Source organism: Oryctolagus cuniculus, chromosome 1, assembly GCF_051225735.1.
Source record: "Oryctolagus cuniculus isolate XC-2025 breed Fujian yellow rabbit chromosome 1, ASM5122573v1, whole genome shotgun sequence".
Taxonomy (NCBI): domain Eukaryota; kingdom Metazoa; phylum Chordata; class Mammalia; order Lagomorpha; family Leporidae; genus Oryctolagus; species Oryctolagus cuniculus.
The window spans coordinates 95,163,904-95,178,076 of record NC_142867.1 but is presented as its reverse complement, the minus strand read 5'-3'; the positions used below and the strand labels follow the sequence as shown (position 1 = coordinate 95,178,076).

The window sequence follows — 14,173 nt, the reverse complement described above, 5'->3', positions numbered from 1 at the left end:
ATCCGCTAATAGCCTGGCTACTAGGCTGTCACTAATGGCATAATTATGAGAAAATTCACCAGCAAATAAACTTTTAAAAAATTAGAAGCAAATCAGTCATGAATTAGTAACTCTAGCTTTAGGGAGGTTCTTTTGAGAAGTGGTTGTACAGCACATCAGAAACAACTTTCACTTTATAATCATAGCATAATTATGAGGAAAAAAATTCACCAGCAAATAAACTTTTAGAAAATTAAAAGCAGACCAAGAGTGGATTGGTTAACTCTAGCTCAAGTAAGGTTCTTTTTGAGAGGCAGTTATATGGCAAGTAAGAAATAAAATCACAAATAAAGAAGACCAATTATACATAAAAATTAACATAAGCCTACAAGCTCAAGAAAGCATCTGAGAAACCCTCACTTTCTTGCTTCACCTGCTAACTCTTGAAAATCAGTGGAAGTAATACATAATGTAATGATAAACATATATTGTCCCACTGTATCTATTTATCAATCCCCCTGCTTAGGCCTGGAAAAGTAGAATGCTGACTGAAGCCTAAGGTTAAGTCTATGTTCAGAAAATGTAGGCACCTTGCTAAATGACTTAAATTTCTATGACCCTGAACTATTGGGTTTAACCAACAGGAAAAAACAATTATAAATCAACATCATTAACACTAAATTTTTATCTTAGTAAAACATACTAGGTTGATAGATAATACCTAGCATAAACTACCTTCTATTTTAACTCTAAATCTACCCATTACCAAGTTTCTATGTAACTCTAAAATTTTCATCCTTTAATTCAACTTACATTTTCTTGAAAAAGTTCCGGATGCATGCCTCGAACAAAATGCAAAGCAAACATCAACTGATCAGCCTGCAAAGAATAATAGATGTTATCTTGCTTTTTCAAAATTTGTGTCTCTGTAAGACTTCTGATTCACAAAAATCTGTATTTTCTTTTTAAATTACTTTTATTGATAAAATAAATCACTAATTAGATTGCATCTACCTAGGAACACTTCTAAGTTGGAGTTGGAGAAGATAAAGTGATAAATTTTTTAAAGAAAGGACTTAAGTGTCATGTGCATCTCACAGAATAAACTAAACTAACTTTTAGCCAGATGAAATCTAATTGTCAGTTTTAGTTTTTTTTTAATTAAGCATTTATTTGTTTATTTATTTTTAACTTTTATTTAATGAATATTAATTTGCAAAGTACAGCTTATGGATTACAATGGCTTTCCCCTCCCAGTGACTTCCCTCCCACCCGCAATCCACCCCTTTCCCGCTCTCTCTCCCCTTCCATTCATATCAAGATTCATTTTCAATTCTCTTTATATACAGAAGATCAGTTTAGTATACATTAAGTAGAGATTTGAACAGTTTGCACCCACATAGAAACACAAAGTGAAAAATACTGTTTGAGTTTTAGATTATTAATAACAAGATTAACCTCATACATCAGTAATCTTCAATTTTTAACTGTGTAGGTTGAAATGAATGGGGACTACATGCAGTTACCACAATTACAGTATTTTCTTGTACTGGACACTGATTAACCTTCTAAGTTAAAAATTAAGGGAGATCCAAGATGGGTGAACAGTCACCCTAGGGTACAAAAAAGGCAGGAAGGCAGGAAGGCAGGAAATAAAAGGACCACGTTTCAAGAGTCTGATAGAAATTTTCCACGGAGAAGAGACTAAACAAGGAAGGCTTGTGGGACAGTGAGGGAAGAGAAACTGCTGCAGTGGCTGGGCTCTGCAGCCACCTGTCCTTCATCTTACCATGTGAAGGTAAGAAGAACTGCTGCATGCACCCCTATTACTCCAGCCTGGGAGGTGACTGGGCTTTGAGTGAGGACTTGGTTCCAAGAATATAAGCCAGATTCTCTCTCTTCCCCTCCCCCACCTCCAGAGAATGCTGGACTGTGCTGTGAAGTCATATAGCACATCTCGGTACCCCTGCTACCAGAAGGGATCAGAGCAGTCAGGGCCCCTTGCAAAGCAGAGAACAGTTCCCTTGCATCCTGAAATCATAGGAGTTTGGGGACATAAGCCCAGGAGCTGCACACATTCACTCTATGTGATCCCAAGAGCTTCCGCCTTAAATTCTGGGGGCTAGCAGAGGCAGCAGCTCATGAAAACATCTGTTCCAGGGACTGTGTTATGGCTGAAGGGGTAAAGCAACTTCAGCATCCCATATGGACATTGTGTCAGAAATGTAATATGAAAATGGAATAGATGTAATTATCACATGATATTTCAAAAGCACATGTCTCTTAAATACATGGCACCTATGAAAAATAAGATTTGGTGTTTTAATATGTTAAATGCTGTAAAAATTTAAATGAACAATTCTATGCACATTCAACTACCACAAAACTCTAAGTGTGAGATACAGTACTATTTCCAAGATATCTAAGGAGAAAAAAAATCTAAATTATCAAATTTACTTTAACACTCACAGGTTATAAAATTTCAAAAAAGTGCAAGAAAGAACTTCCACATATTTATTATAAGAAAACACATTTTGATAAGGAAAAAAACCCCAGCAGCATCCAAATTAAGCTATCTGTATAAAAAATGCCATCATGAAATAGGGTTTTATTTTAAAATGCGCTATCCATCTGAATTTTACATAGTCAATGAACAAATTCTTTTGGAAAGGGAGGCAAGGTGAGCTACAGGGATATTAGTATTCAAGAAACTACATGAAACAGCTTTACAATTAGTATTCCTTCCATAGCATTTTAGATTTGAGACAATATTTTCATAAAGAAGGGGAAACAGCAAGAATATATTCGCTCAATCCTCTCTTCCAGCCCCTTTATGTATACTCATCCAATATTTTTAGAATCTAACACTCTAGTAACTTCTATGAATTGAGATAAAGAAACACTACATCAATATACTTACTTGTAGATAGTTGTATTATAATCAAAGCCGTGGGGAGTCAAATATATGTATCCTACAATTTTCTAAAAGATTTAGGTAACTGAAATAAACATTGGTTGATAAAAGAAGAAAGTAATATAGCCAATAATCTAATTGAAATTCTAGATGGCTTTATTAGGTTTAGTATACCAAAAGTCTAAATTTTCTGCTACAAAACAAGTCAATCATTTTTCTGTTTTAGGTCCACTTGCTTTCAGTTTAATGTGATGTGAATACTAACAATCCTAATCTGTCTCTATTTTAAGAGCCTATTGTTGCCATACTGCTGTCACCAACACAACCGCAATATCAGAGGGAGAGAAACCCTGGCAGGCAGTTTAATTTTATGCTGATTACTAAAATCCAAAAGCTTTCACTTAAATATGAAATTGGTTCCATCTTTAGTAAGGTTATACTATTAAATCTTGAGAAATAGATCTCATTGCTTTAAGATGGATGTGCTTTCTGAATTTGCCACTGAAACTACAGAATACTGAATTCATGCTGCATTAACAGTACTCAAACACAAACATGAATTTCACAAAACAGATATTCCATCATCAATTAAAAAGCATGTCTTAAAAATCATAAGCCACAGCATTTTCTAATGACTTTCAGTTGCTGAGTAACAATATATTAAGGAGGTTAAGCCTTTCAAACTCTCTTCCAGTGTAACAAATGCTGCCTTTAGTCTAACTTAAATGCATTTTACCAAAGTAAAGTGATTTAAAGAAAGTAAATCTAGGTATATTTCACTGATACAGTAAATTATCTTGGTAATTACTCATGCTTTCCTAATAACAACATAAAGCATATGAAATAAGGATTTAAATATAATTAGTAAATATATTGTACGACTAAAAATAAAATAAAAATATACAAACTGAATTAAGGTACACAAAGTACAAACAAGCAACAAATTCTAATTAGCTACAAATCGTATTAATGCATAGGAAGGAAGTTTTATCTTTCATCTGAAAACATTAAGAATAGCACTTATTCACCACAGTAGAATGAAGTTGGAAAATAGAAACTCAGGAATCCCTAGAGTATATGCAAACACATGGAGACTGAACAACATGCTCCTGAATGAACAATGGGTCATTCAAGAAATCAAAAGAGAAATCAAAAACTTTCTGGAAGTAAATGAGGATAACAGCACAACATATCAAAACTTATGGGATACAGCAAAAGCAGTGTTAAGAGGAAAGTTTATAGCAATAGGTGCCTATATCAAGAAATTGGAAAGGCACCAAATAGATGAGCTTTTAATGCATCTCAAGGATCTAGAAAAACTGCAGCAAACCAGACTCAAATCCAGAAGGAGAAGAGAAATAATTAAAATCAGAGAAAAAAATCAATAGGATTGAATCCAAAAAAAATTACAAAAAATCAGCCAAATGAGGAGCTGGTTTTGTAAAAAAATAAACAAAATTGACACCCATGGGCCCAACTAAAAAAAGAGAAAAGACCCAAATCAATAATCAGAGATGAAAAAGGAAACATAACAACAGACACCACAGAAATAAAAAGAATCATCAGAAATTACTACAAGGACTTGTATGCCAGCAAACAGGGAAACCTATCAGAAATGGATAGATTCCTGGACACATGCAACCTACCTAAATTGAACCAGGAAGACACAGAAAACCTAATAACTGAGACATAACTGAGACAGAAATTGAAACAGTAATAAAGGCCCTCCCAACAAAGAAAAGCCCAGGACCAGATGGACTCACTGCTGAATTCTACCAGACATTTAAAGAAGAACTAACTCCAATTCTTCTCAAAATATTCAGAACAATCAAAAAAGAGGGAGTCCTCCCAAATTCTTTCTATGAAGCCAGCATCACCTTAATCCCTAAGCCAGAGAAAGATGCAGCACTGAAAGAAAATTACAGACCAATATCCCTGAAGAACATAGACACAAAAATCCTCAATAAAATTCTGGCCAATGGAATGCAACATCATATCAGAAAGATCATCCACCCAGAACAATTGGGATTTATCCCTGGTATGCAGGGATGGTTCAATGTTCGCAAAACAATCAATGTGATACACCACATTAACAGACTGCAGAAGGAAAAAGATATGATTATCTCAATAGATGCAGAGAAAGCATCTGATAAAATTCAACACCCTTTCATGATGAAAAATCTAAGCAAACTGGGTATAGAAGGAACATTCCTCAATACAATCAAAGCAATTTATGAAAAACCCACGGCCAGCATCCTATTGAATGGGGAAAAGTTGGAAACATTTCCACTGAGATCTGGTACCAGACAGGGATACCCACTCTCACCACTGCTATTCAATATAGTTCTCAAAGTTTTAGCTAGAGCTATTTGGCAAGAAAAAGAAATTAAAGGAATACAAATTGGGAAGGAAGAACTCAAACTATCCCTCTTTACAGACGATATGATTCTTTATTTAGGGGATCCAAAGAACTCTACTAAGAGACTATTGGAACTCATAGAAGAGCTTGGCAAAGTAGCAGGATATAAAATCAACACACAAAAATCAAGAGCCTTTGTATACAAGGCAATGCCACAGCTGAGAAAGAACTTCTAAGATCAATCCCATTCATAATAGCCACAAAAACAATCAAATACCTAGGAATAAACTTAACCAAGGACATTAAAGATCTCTGTGATGAGAATTACAAACTCTTAACGAAAGAAATAGAAGAGGATACCAAGAAATGGAAAAATCATCCATGCTCATGGATTGGAAGAATCAAAATCATCAAAATGTCCATTCTCCCAAAAGCAATTTACAGATTCAATGCAATACCAATCAAGATACCAAAGACCTTCTTCTCAGATCTGGAAAAAATGGTGCTGAAATTTATATGGAGACACAGGAGACCTCGAATAGCTAAAGCAATCTTGTACAACAAAAACAAAGCTGAAGGCATCACAATACCAGATTTCAGGACATACTACAGGGCAGTTGTAATCAAAACAGCATGGTACTGGTACAGAAACAGATGTATAGACCAATGGAACAGAATTGAAACACCAGAAATCAATCCAAACATCTACACCCAATTTATATTTGAACAAGGATCCAAAACCAATCCCTGGAGTAAGGACAGTCTATTCAATAAATGGTGCTGGGAAAATTGGATGTCCACGTGCAGAAGCATGAAGCAAGACCCCTACCTTACACCTTACACAAAAATCCACTAACCATGGATTAAAGACGTAAATCTACGACCCGACACCATTAAATTATTAGAGAACATTGGAGAAACCCTGCATGATATAGGTACCGGCAAAGACTTCTTGGAAAAGACCCCAGAAACACAAGCAGTCAAAGCCAAAATTAATACTTGGGATTGCATCAGATTGAGAAGTTTCTGTACTGCAAAAGAAACCCTCAGGAAAGTGAAGAGGCAACTGACAGAATAGGAAAAAATATTTGCAAACTATGCAACAGATAAAGGATTAATAACCAGAATCTACAAAGAGATCAAGAAACTCCACAAAAAAAACAAAACAAGCAACCCACTTAAGAGATGGGCCAAGGACCTCAATAGACATTTTCAAAAGAGGAAATCCAAATGGCCAACAGACACATGAAAAAATGTTCAAGATCACTAGTCATCAGGGAAATGCAAATCAAAACCACAATGAGGTTTCACCTCACCCCGGTTAGAATGGCTCACATTCACCAACAACAGATGCTGGTGAGGATGTGGGAAAAAAGGGACACCAACCCACTGTTGGTGGGAATGCAAACTGGTTAAGCCACTGTGGAAGTCAGTCTGGAGATTCCTCAGAAACCTGAATATAACCCTACCATTCAACCCAGCCATCCCACCCCTTGGAATTTACCCAAAGAAAATTAAATTGGCAAACAAAAAAGCTGTCTGCACCTTAATGTTTATTGCAGCTCAATTCACAACAGCTAAGACCTGGAATCAACCTAAATGCCCATCAACAGTAGACTGGGTAAAGAAATTATGGGACATGTACTCTATAGAATACTATACAGCAGTAAAAACCAATGAAATCTGGTCATTTTCAACAAAATGGAGGAATCTGGAACACATCATTCTGAGTGAATTAAGCCAGTCCCAAAGGGACAAATATCATATGTTCTCCCTGATCAGTGACAACTAACCAAGCAAAAAGGAAACCTGTTAAAGTGAAATGGACACTATGAGGAACGGTGACTTGATCAGCCCTTGCCCTGACTGTTGATGAATAACTTAATACGTTATCCCTCTTAGTATTTTTGTTTGTTTGTTCTACTTAATACTACTGGTTGAATTCTGTAATTAATACACAGTTATACTTAAGTGTTGAAACTTAACTGAAAAGTGATCCCTGTTAAATGTAAGAGTGGGAATAAGAGAGGGAAGAGATGTACAATTTGGGACATGCTCAAGCTCTCTTGCCCCAAATGGTAGAGTTAGAAACATACCAGGGGATTCCAATTCAATCCCATCGAGGTGGCATGTACCATCTCACTCGTCCTAGTGATCAATTTCTGTTCACAATGGATCAAAATGATAGGAATAAGAGTCAAAGGCATCACATAAACAAGACTAGTGTCTGCAAATACTAACTGATAGAATAAAAAAGGGAGAGAATGATGCAACATGGGAAGCAGGATACACAGCAGACTCATAGAATGGCAGATGCCCTAAACAGCAGTCTGGCCTCAGAATCAGCCCTTAAGGCATGCGGATCTGGCTGAAGAGCCCATGAGAGTATTTTAGGCATGGAAAGCCAAGACACTCTGGCAAACAACAACAACAAAAACCTAAATGAAAGATCTCTGTGAGTGAGAGCCCATCAAAGAAGGAGGTACCTTTCTCTGAAGGGAGGAGAGAACTTCCACTTTGACTATGACCTTGTCTAAATAAGATCAGAGTTGGCGGAACTCAAAAGGCTTCCATAGCCTTTGCAACTCATGACTAGAGCCTAGGGAGATTACGGATGCCATAAACAAGAATGTCAATTTATTAAGTCAACAACAGGAGTCACTGTGCACTTATTCCAAATGTAGGATCTCTGTCCTTAATGTGTTGTTCAATGTGAATTAATGCTATAACTAGTGCTGAAACATTATTTTACACTTTGTGTTTCTGTGTGGGTGCAAACTGTTGAAATCTTTACTTAATATATACTAAACTGATCTTCTGTATATAAAGATAATTGAAAATGAATCTTGATGTGAATGGAATGGGAGAGGGAGCAGGAGATGGAAGGGTTTTGGGTGGGAGGGAAGTTATGGGGGGGAAAGCCACTGTAATCCACACTTTGGAAATTTATATTTGCTGAGTAAAAGTTAGCCTATGTAAATCTAGGGGCCTTAAAATAAAAAAAATCATTTAACACATTATCATAATATTAACCAAAATGAAACTAGAGCTTTATATTTTCATTAGAAAATACGAGGTTAAAACTATATTTTAAAAACTGCATAATCAAATTTAATAGGAATTTTTAGAGCCAATGATTCAAAATAAAATATAAAAACAATAATTATAATAGGATAGATTTATTTAATAGAAAACAATATCTTGGGGCCAGCTTTGTGGCACGGTAGGTAAAGACACTGACTGCAGTGCCAGCATCCAACATGGGTGCCTGTTTGAGTCCTGGCTGCTCCACTTCCAATCCAGCTCCCTGCTAATGTGCCTGGGAAAGCAGTGGAAGACAGCCCAAGTCCTTGGGACCCTGCACCCACTTGGAGATCTGGAAGAAGCTCCAGGCTCCTGGATTGGGATAGGCCCAGCTCCAGCCTTTGCAGCCATATGGGGAGTGAACTAGCCAATGGAAGATCTCTCTCTGCCTCTGCCTCTGCCTCTGTCTCTCTGTAACTCTGCCTTCCAAATAAATAAATAAATCTTTAAAAAAATCTTATTCTTTAAAACACCAAGAAAACAAATATGGCAAGATAAGGAAAAAAAGGTAAAAATAATGTTGAAAACAAGAAAGAGAAGCTATAAAGCAGTAAGATAATATATATAAACCAGAGTTTGGTGAAAAAATTAAAAAATGCTAACACTCAGGACTGATAAGGATTCAAGGAAGAAGGTACCTTCAATTATTCTGTGGATAGGAGTATTAACTGGTTAAAAAAACAAAAACCTTTTGAGAAGTCTATTTCATAATATTTAAGAAAATTTTCAAATTGAAAATTTGGGGTCAGCACTTATGTTCCATCCAGAAATCTACTGAATAGAAATAATTTCCACATACAGATAACAATGAATGCACTGTTTTATTACAGTCTTTCATAATATTCTGTGTATGTGTGTGTGTGTGTGTGTGTGTGTACAGAGAGAGAGAGAGAGGAAGGAAGAAAGGAAAGAAGGGATGGAGGGAGGGAGCGAGGAAAGGAGGAGGGAGGATCTAATATTTAATAATAGTAGATAAAGTAGGAGCCAGGTTGAGCATCCCAATCCAAAACTTGGAAATGTGAAATGCTCAATAATCCTAAACTTAAAAAACAATTATCTAAATTGCAGACAGGGATCTTGCACCTGCTAATTCCCCTCCTCAAGGCCCATAAATACAGAAGCCATAAGCCAGGAACTCAATCCAGGTCCACCACATGCGTGGCAGTGATCCAATTACTTGAGACATCACATGCTGCCTTCCAGTGTACACATTAGCAGGAAGCTGGAGTCAGGAACAGAGCCAGAACTCAAACCTAAGCACTCCAATGTGGGATATGAGTACCCCAAGCAGTTCCTTACTCATTATACCAAATAATCCTAAACATTTGAATATGATGTCATAAGTGAAAAAATACACACCTGACTGTGATGAGTCACAGTGAACACAAGGGTACACTAAAAGTACTATATAAAATTACCTGAAGTCATAAAGGAATTTAGTGCTCAGATGCCAGCTACATTTCTGAGATATCTCATTATGATATGGAAACACTTCCGGTCACAAATATTTTGAATAAGGGATTTTAACCTATATAACTGTATCGTGGAATACCATACAACACTAAAAATAATGAGTTTAACATTTTTATACTTATAGAAAGATCTTTAAGATCTACTGCAATAAAAGAGAAGCTACAAAAAAGATATGTAGAACAAAAATTTTTAAAAATTATATATATGTATTTGTATACATGAATATAAAGAGAAAGGAAATTGACTTAGAAAGAAATCAAAAGTTGAACTAGTTTATTTTGATGAAGGAATAGAGTTGAACTAGAGGGTAAATGAACCTTTACCATTTTTTTTACATTGTTCCATTAAGGTTGAAACTCTTTCTTAAAAGAATTTTAAATTTTATATAATAAAATCTTTTAAGCATTACATGAAATAACACATTAAACAAATGTTAGGGAGATCATGATATCTCTAACTTATCAGTCATAGCTCTCTACCATATGTACCAACTATACCACTAAAAAGAATGTCTTCATATCTAGGATCATAACATTTTAGTGAAAAGATGGTGCAGAGATCATTTACAAACAATTCCTCATTTTATACAAATTATAATTGAGGCCCAAAGGTGAATTTTAGAATCACAGTTAACTGTAACATCTTTAAAAAAAAAAAACACAAATCCATACTTCCCATTAAAGAAGGAATTCTGCAGAAATGTTCAACTGTAATTCTTTCAATTCCCAGTAACAACCTTCATCAAAGTACTGAAAGGTATTTTGAAGAATCTATTCTCCATCACAAAGAAACGTCCTCAAGAAATTCATAAAAATTACTATCCTGTTCTAAAAAGTATATTGACTGTACATTTATCAAGATTTACTAAGAAGCCAATGTAACTGAACCATACCTCTATATCTCTCTAATAGTAAATTGCCTTCTATAACATTATGTCTTAAGCTATATCTACATTTTAAAAATATGTAAATTGTAAGGCATCTATGTTTTCAATAATATTCAAATATTTCTAAGACACTGTTCATTGTGTGTTTCTCTAGGGTCTTTTTAATATGAACACTTAACAAATTTTGCTTATATCTCGGGAACAGGTAGTATTTTACTCCCTAATGCCAGCAATGATTAATGCATTTGTACCCCAACTCAGGGGCCACCGGGTCATATTTACAGATATTTTAACTTTCACAATTCAGAGTAGGATGTGCTACTGCCATCAGTTGTTAGAGACCATGGATGCTGCTAACCATCCCAAATGCAGCCCAAATTGTCATTCGTGCTGGTGATAAAAAACTCTGTGCAGTCTATGGCCAAGCAGTCCTGAGTGTGCCTGATCTCATCTGATCTCAGAAACTCTATGTAGATAATGAATTACAACACTGTATTATTGCTCTCTTTTAATAACTACTAGAATGTTCATGGCTAAATCACTAACTTAGTATTTGCTCTCCCTTCCTCACTTGTCACTTTTCTCCCCACTGTATCCCAAAATGCTGTAAGTTATTCCAGTTAGCAATGGATATTATTCTGGAAAAATATCACGAATGCCTATTTCAATACATTTCTAATATGCAGAATTATGTAACTATAAATACAGAGTGAAACATATAATTAAGCAGTATTTTATATCTAAAAAATATAATCCTTCTTACCTTAAATAGACAACGGCATATATATTCATATACCATATGCTTTAATGAGCTAATAAGAGACTGAATTCTCCGTTCTGTATTTTCACAATCCTGTAAATTACAATATGAAAATTTTAAAATTAGGAAATTCATAAACAATGAAAAAGTACTCCTTAATCACTTTGATAAACTGTTCCTCCAGAATGAAAGCTGATTTTGAAACACATGTCTTTTGCCATCAAAATAAAGGTACTAAACAAGTAAGCTCATTAAACTTGTAAACTACTGCAATAGAAAAAAATGAATTGTTTATTTAATGTAGAGTTAAGGCATTCAATAAATGAAAAAATACAATCATTTCTCAATATAACAAAAGTTGAATTTTATCGTATGAATTTGATTCCTGCTGGCATTAAAAATACTATCTCCGGGGCTGATGCTGTGGCGTAGTGGGTAAAGCCGCCGCCTGCAGTACTGCCATCCCATATGGGTGCCGGTTCATGACCCGGCTGCTCCACTTCCTATACAACTCTCTGCTATGGCCTGGGAAAGCAATAGAAGATGCTCCAAGCCCTTGGGCTTCTGCACCTGCGTGGGAGATCCAGAAGAAGCTCCTGGCTCCTGTCTTCAGATTGGCACAGCTCCGGCCATTGCAGCCAATTAGGGAGTGAACCAGTGGATGCAAGACCTCTCTCTGCTTCTCCTTGTCTCTCTATGCAACTCTGACTTCCAAGTAATATAAATAAATCTTTATTTTTCTTAAAATATTTTATTTTATTTATTTGAAAGACAAGAGTTACAGAGAGAGGTAGAGACAGAGCAAGAAGTCTTCCACCTGCTGGTTCACTCCCTAGATGGCCACAATGGCCGGAGCTGAGCCGATCCGAAGCCAGGAACCAGGAGCTTCTTCTGGGTTTCCCAAGTGGGTGCAGGGGCCCAATCACTTGGGCCATCTTCTACTGCTTTCCCAGGCCATAGCAGAGAGCTGTACAGGAAGTGGAGCAGCCGGGCCTAGAACCAGTGTCCATATGTGATGTCAGCGCTTCAGGCCAGGGCTTTAACCTGCTGTGCTACACTGCCAGCCCCAAGGAAAATAAATAAATCTTTTAAAAAAATACTAACTACATCAATCTGGACTAAGGCCATTTCAATTACTTGCACACATATTATAATCACCAATCTAGCCCCAAAACAATAAGATCAGAACCATCCTATAAAGAATTTCATTCCCAATATACAAATCTAAACAATATAAAATTATGCCCACCAGGTTGAGTAAGGATGAATAATTTTGAAACTGTTATCTCAAAAACTCATACGTATTTTTTTCTTTTTATGTTTTCATGATGTATTTATTTATTTCAAAGGCAATGTGACAGCCTAGCAGTTACACTGCCAATTAGGATGCCCATCACCTGGGTTCAGTGCTTGCCTCAAGCTCCCAACACCAGCTGCCCTGGGAAGTAACAGTGATGGCTCAAGTGGCAGGGTTCCAGCTACCCATGTCAGAGGCCTCTGGAGATGAATTCTCAACTCCTAACTTTGCCACCTCCCATTCCACCACCAGCACTGTGGGTATATGAGGATTGAACTACCTGATGGAAGCTCGCTCTCTCTTGTTCTGCCTCTCAAATTTTTATTTAAAATTTTTGAAAAAGAATGTAATAATGATTAGGAAGTATACACTTGTATATCTTCATTATATAGAACAATTCCTTGGGGGCCGGCACTGTGGCATAGCAGGTAAAGCCATCGCCTGCAATACAGAATTATATATGGATGCCAGTTTGAGTCCCTGCTACTCCATTTCTGATCCAGCTCTCTGCTATGGCCTAGGAAAGCTAGAGATGATGGCCCAAGTCCTTGGGCCCCTGTAGCCATGTGGGAAACCCAGAAGAAGCTCCTGGTTCCTGGTTTTGGATCAGCCCAACTCCAGCCATTGAGGCCATTTTGGGGTGTGAACCAGCAGATGGAAGACCTCTCTCTCTCTGCCTATACCTCTATGTAACTCCACTTTTCAAATAATAAATAAATAAATTTGTAAAAAAAATACCTCACACAGTTTATGGCCTCTAACAACAAGGATATACAATGAAATGTTAAATGTGATTTTTCTACAGGTAATGGGATTATGTGGATAATTTCTTATGTTGATGCCTTTCTGGTCCTTGGTTTTTTTAAATGACCACATATTATAATTATACACAGAACATAAATTATTTCCAGGAAAAAGACTGTCACCATGGAAAAATTTGTTAAGAATATAAAGTTAGGAAATTGGTTTCTTTCAAATATAGTTTAAAAGTGTTACATGTAATCTTTTGAAATGTAATTCTACGTAAGTTTTCTCAGAAAATAATGATTATAAATTAAGTACAGAGAAAAGTTAACTCACTAGTTCAGTCTTGGCTACACAATAACCAGCAGCTTACCTGTTTGTTTTGCACAGCTCTTTGGAAAAGTCGGAGAAATGCAGCCAAACTAAAGCGGTACATGTTATTAATTTTGGACAAGTCAGAGATAATGAAGTACATCTTGCTGGCACTCTCAGCTAGAGGGAGATAATCATCCCGCTCCTGTAAATCATTGGAGGGGAGAGGGGGTCCAGGTGAAGGAAAAATATCTTAGTACAAGTGTTTTAGTGCTAGCTACAGACTACTATGCACATATCTAGCCACATCCTTTTGTATACAACAAATCAAGATGACAAATTATAGAATTTTACAATTAAAAAGA

At 36.2% G+C, this 14,173-nt stretch overlaps 1 protein-coding gene across 6 annotated transcripts in view; it reads right to left on the bottom strand.

Moving 5' to 3' along the window:
• Positions 1–14,173, bottom strand: part of DYNC2H1 (dynein cytoplasmic 2 heavy chain 1) — a 365,259-nt gene that overhangs the window by 178,600 nt on the left and 172,486 nt on the right. For all 6 annotated transcript variants that reach the window (XR_016219689.1, XM_051820199.3, XM_002708539.6 and 3 more), the window contains 3 exons: positions 13,870–14,013; positions 11,459–11,548; positions 793–858 (listed from right to left, as the gene is read on the bottom strand). Coding sequence is in view for 5 of the 6 variants with exons in the window: in XM_051820199.3 (XP_051676159.3) it covers positions 793–858; positions 11,459–11,548; positions 13,870–14,013 (300 nt within the window). In the remaining variant the exon portion in view is untranslated. The remainder of the gene's footprint in view (positions 1–792; positions 859–11,458; positions 11,549–13,869; positions 14,014–14,173) is intronic.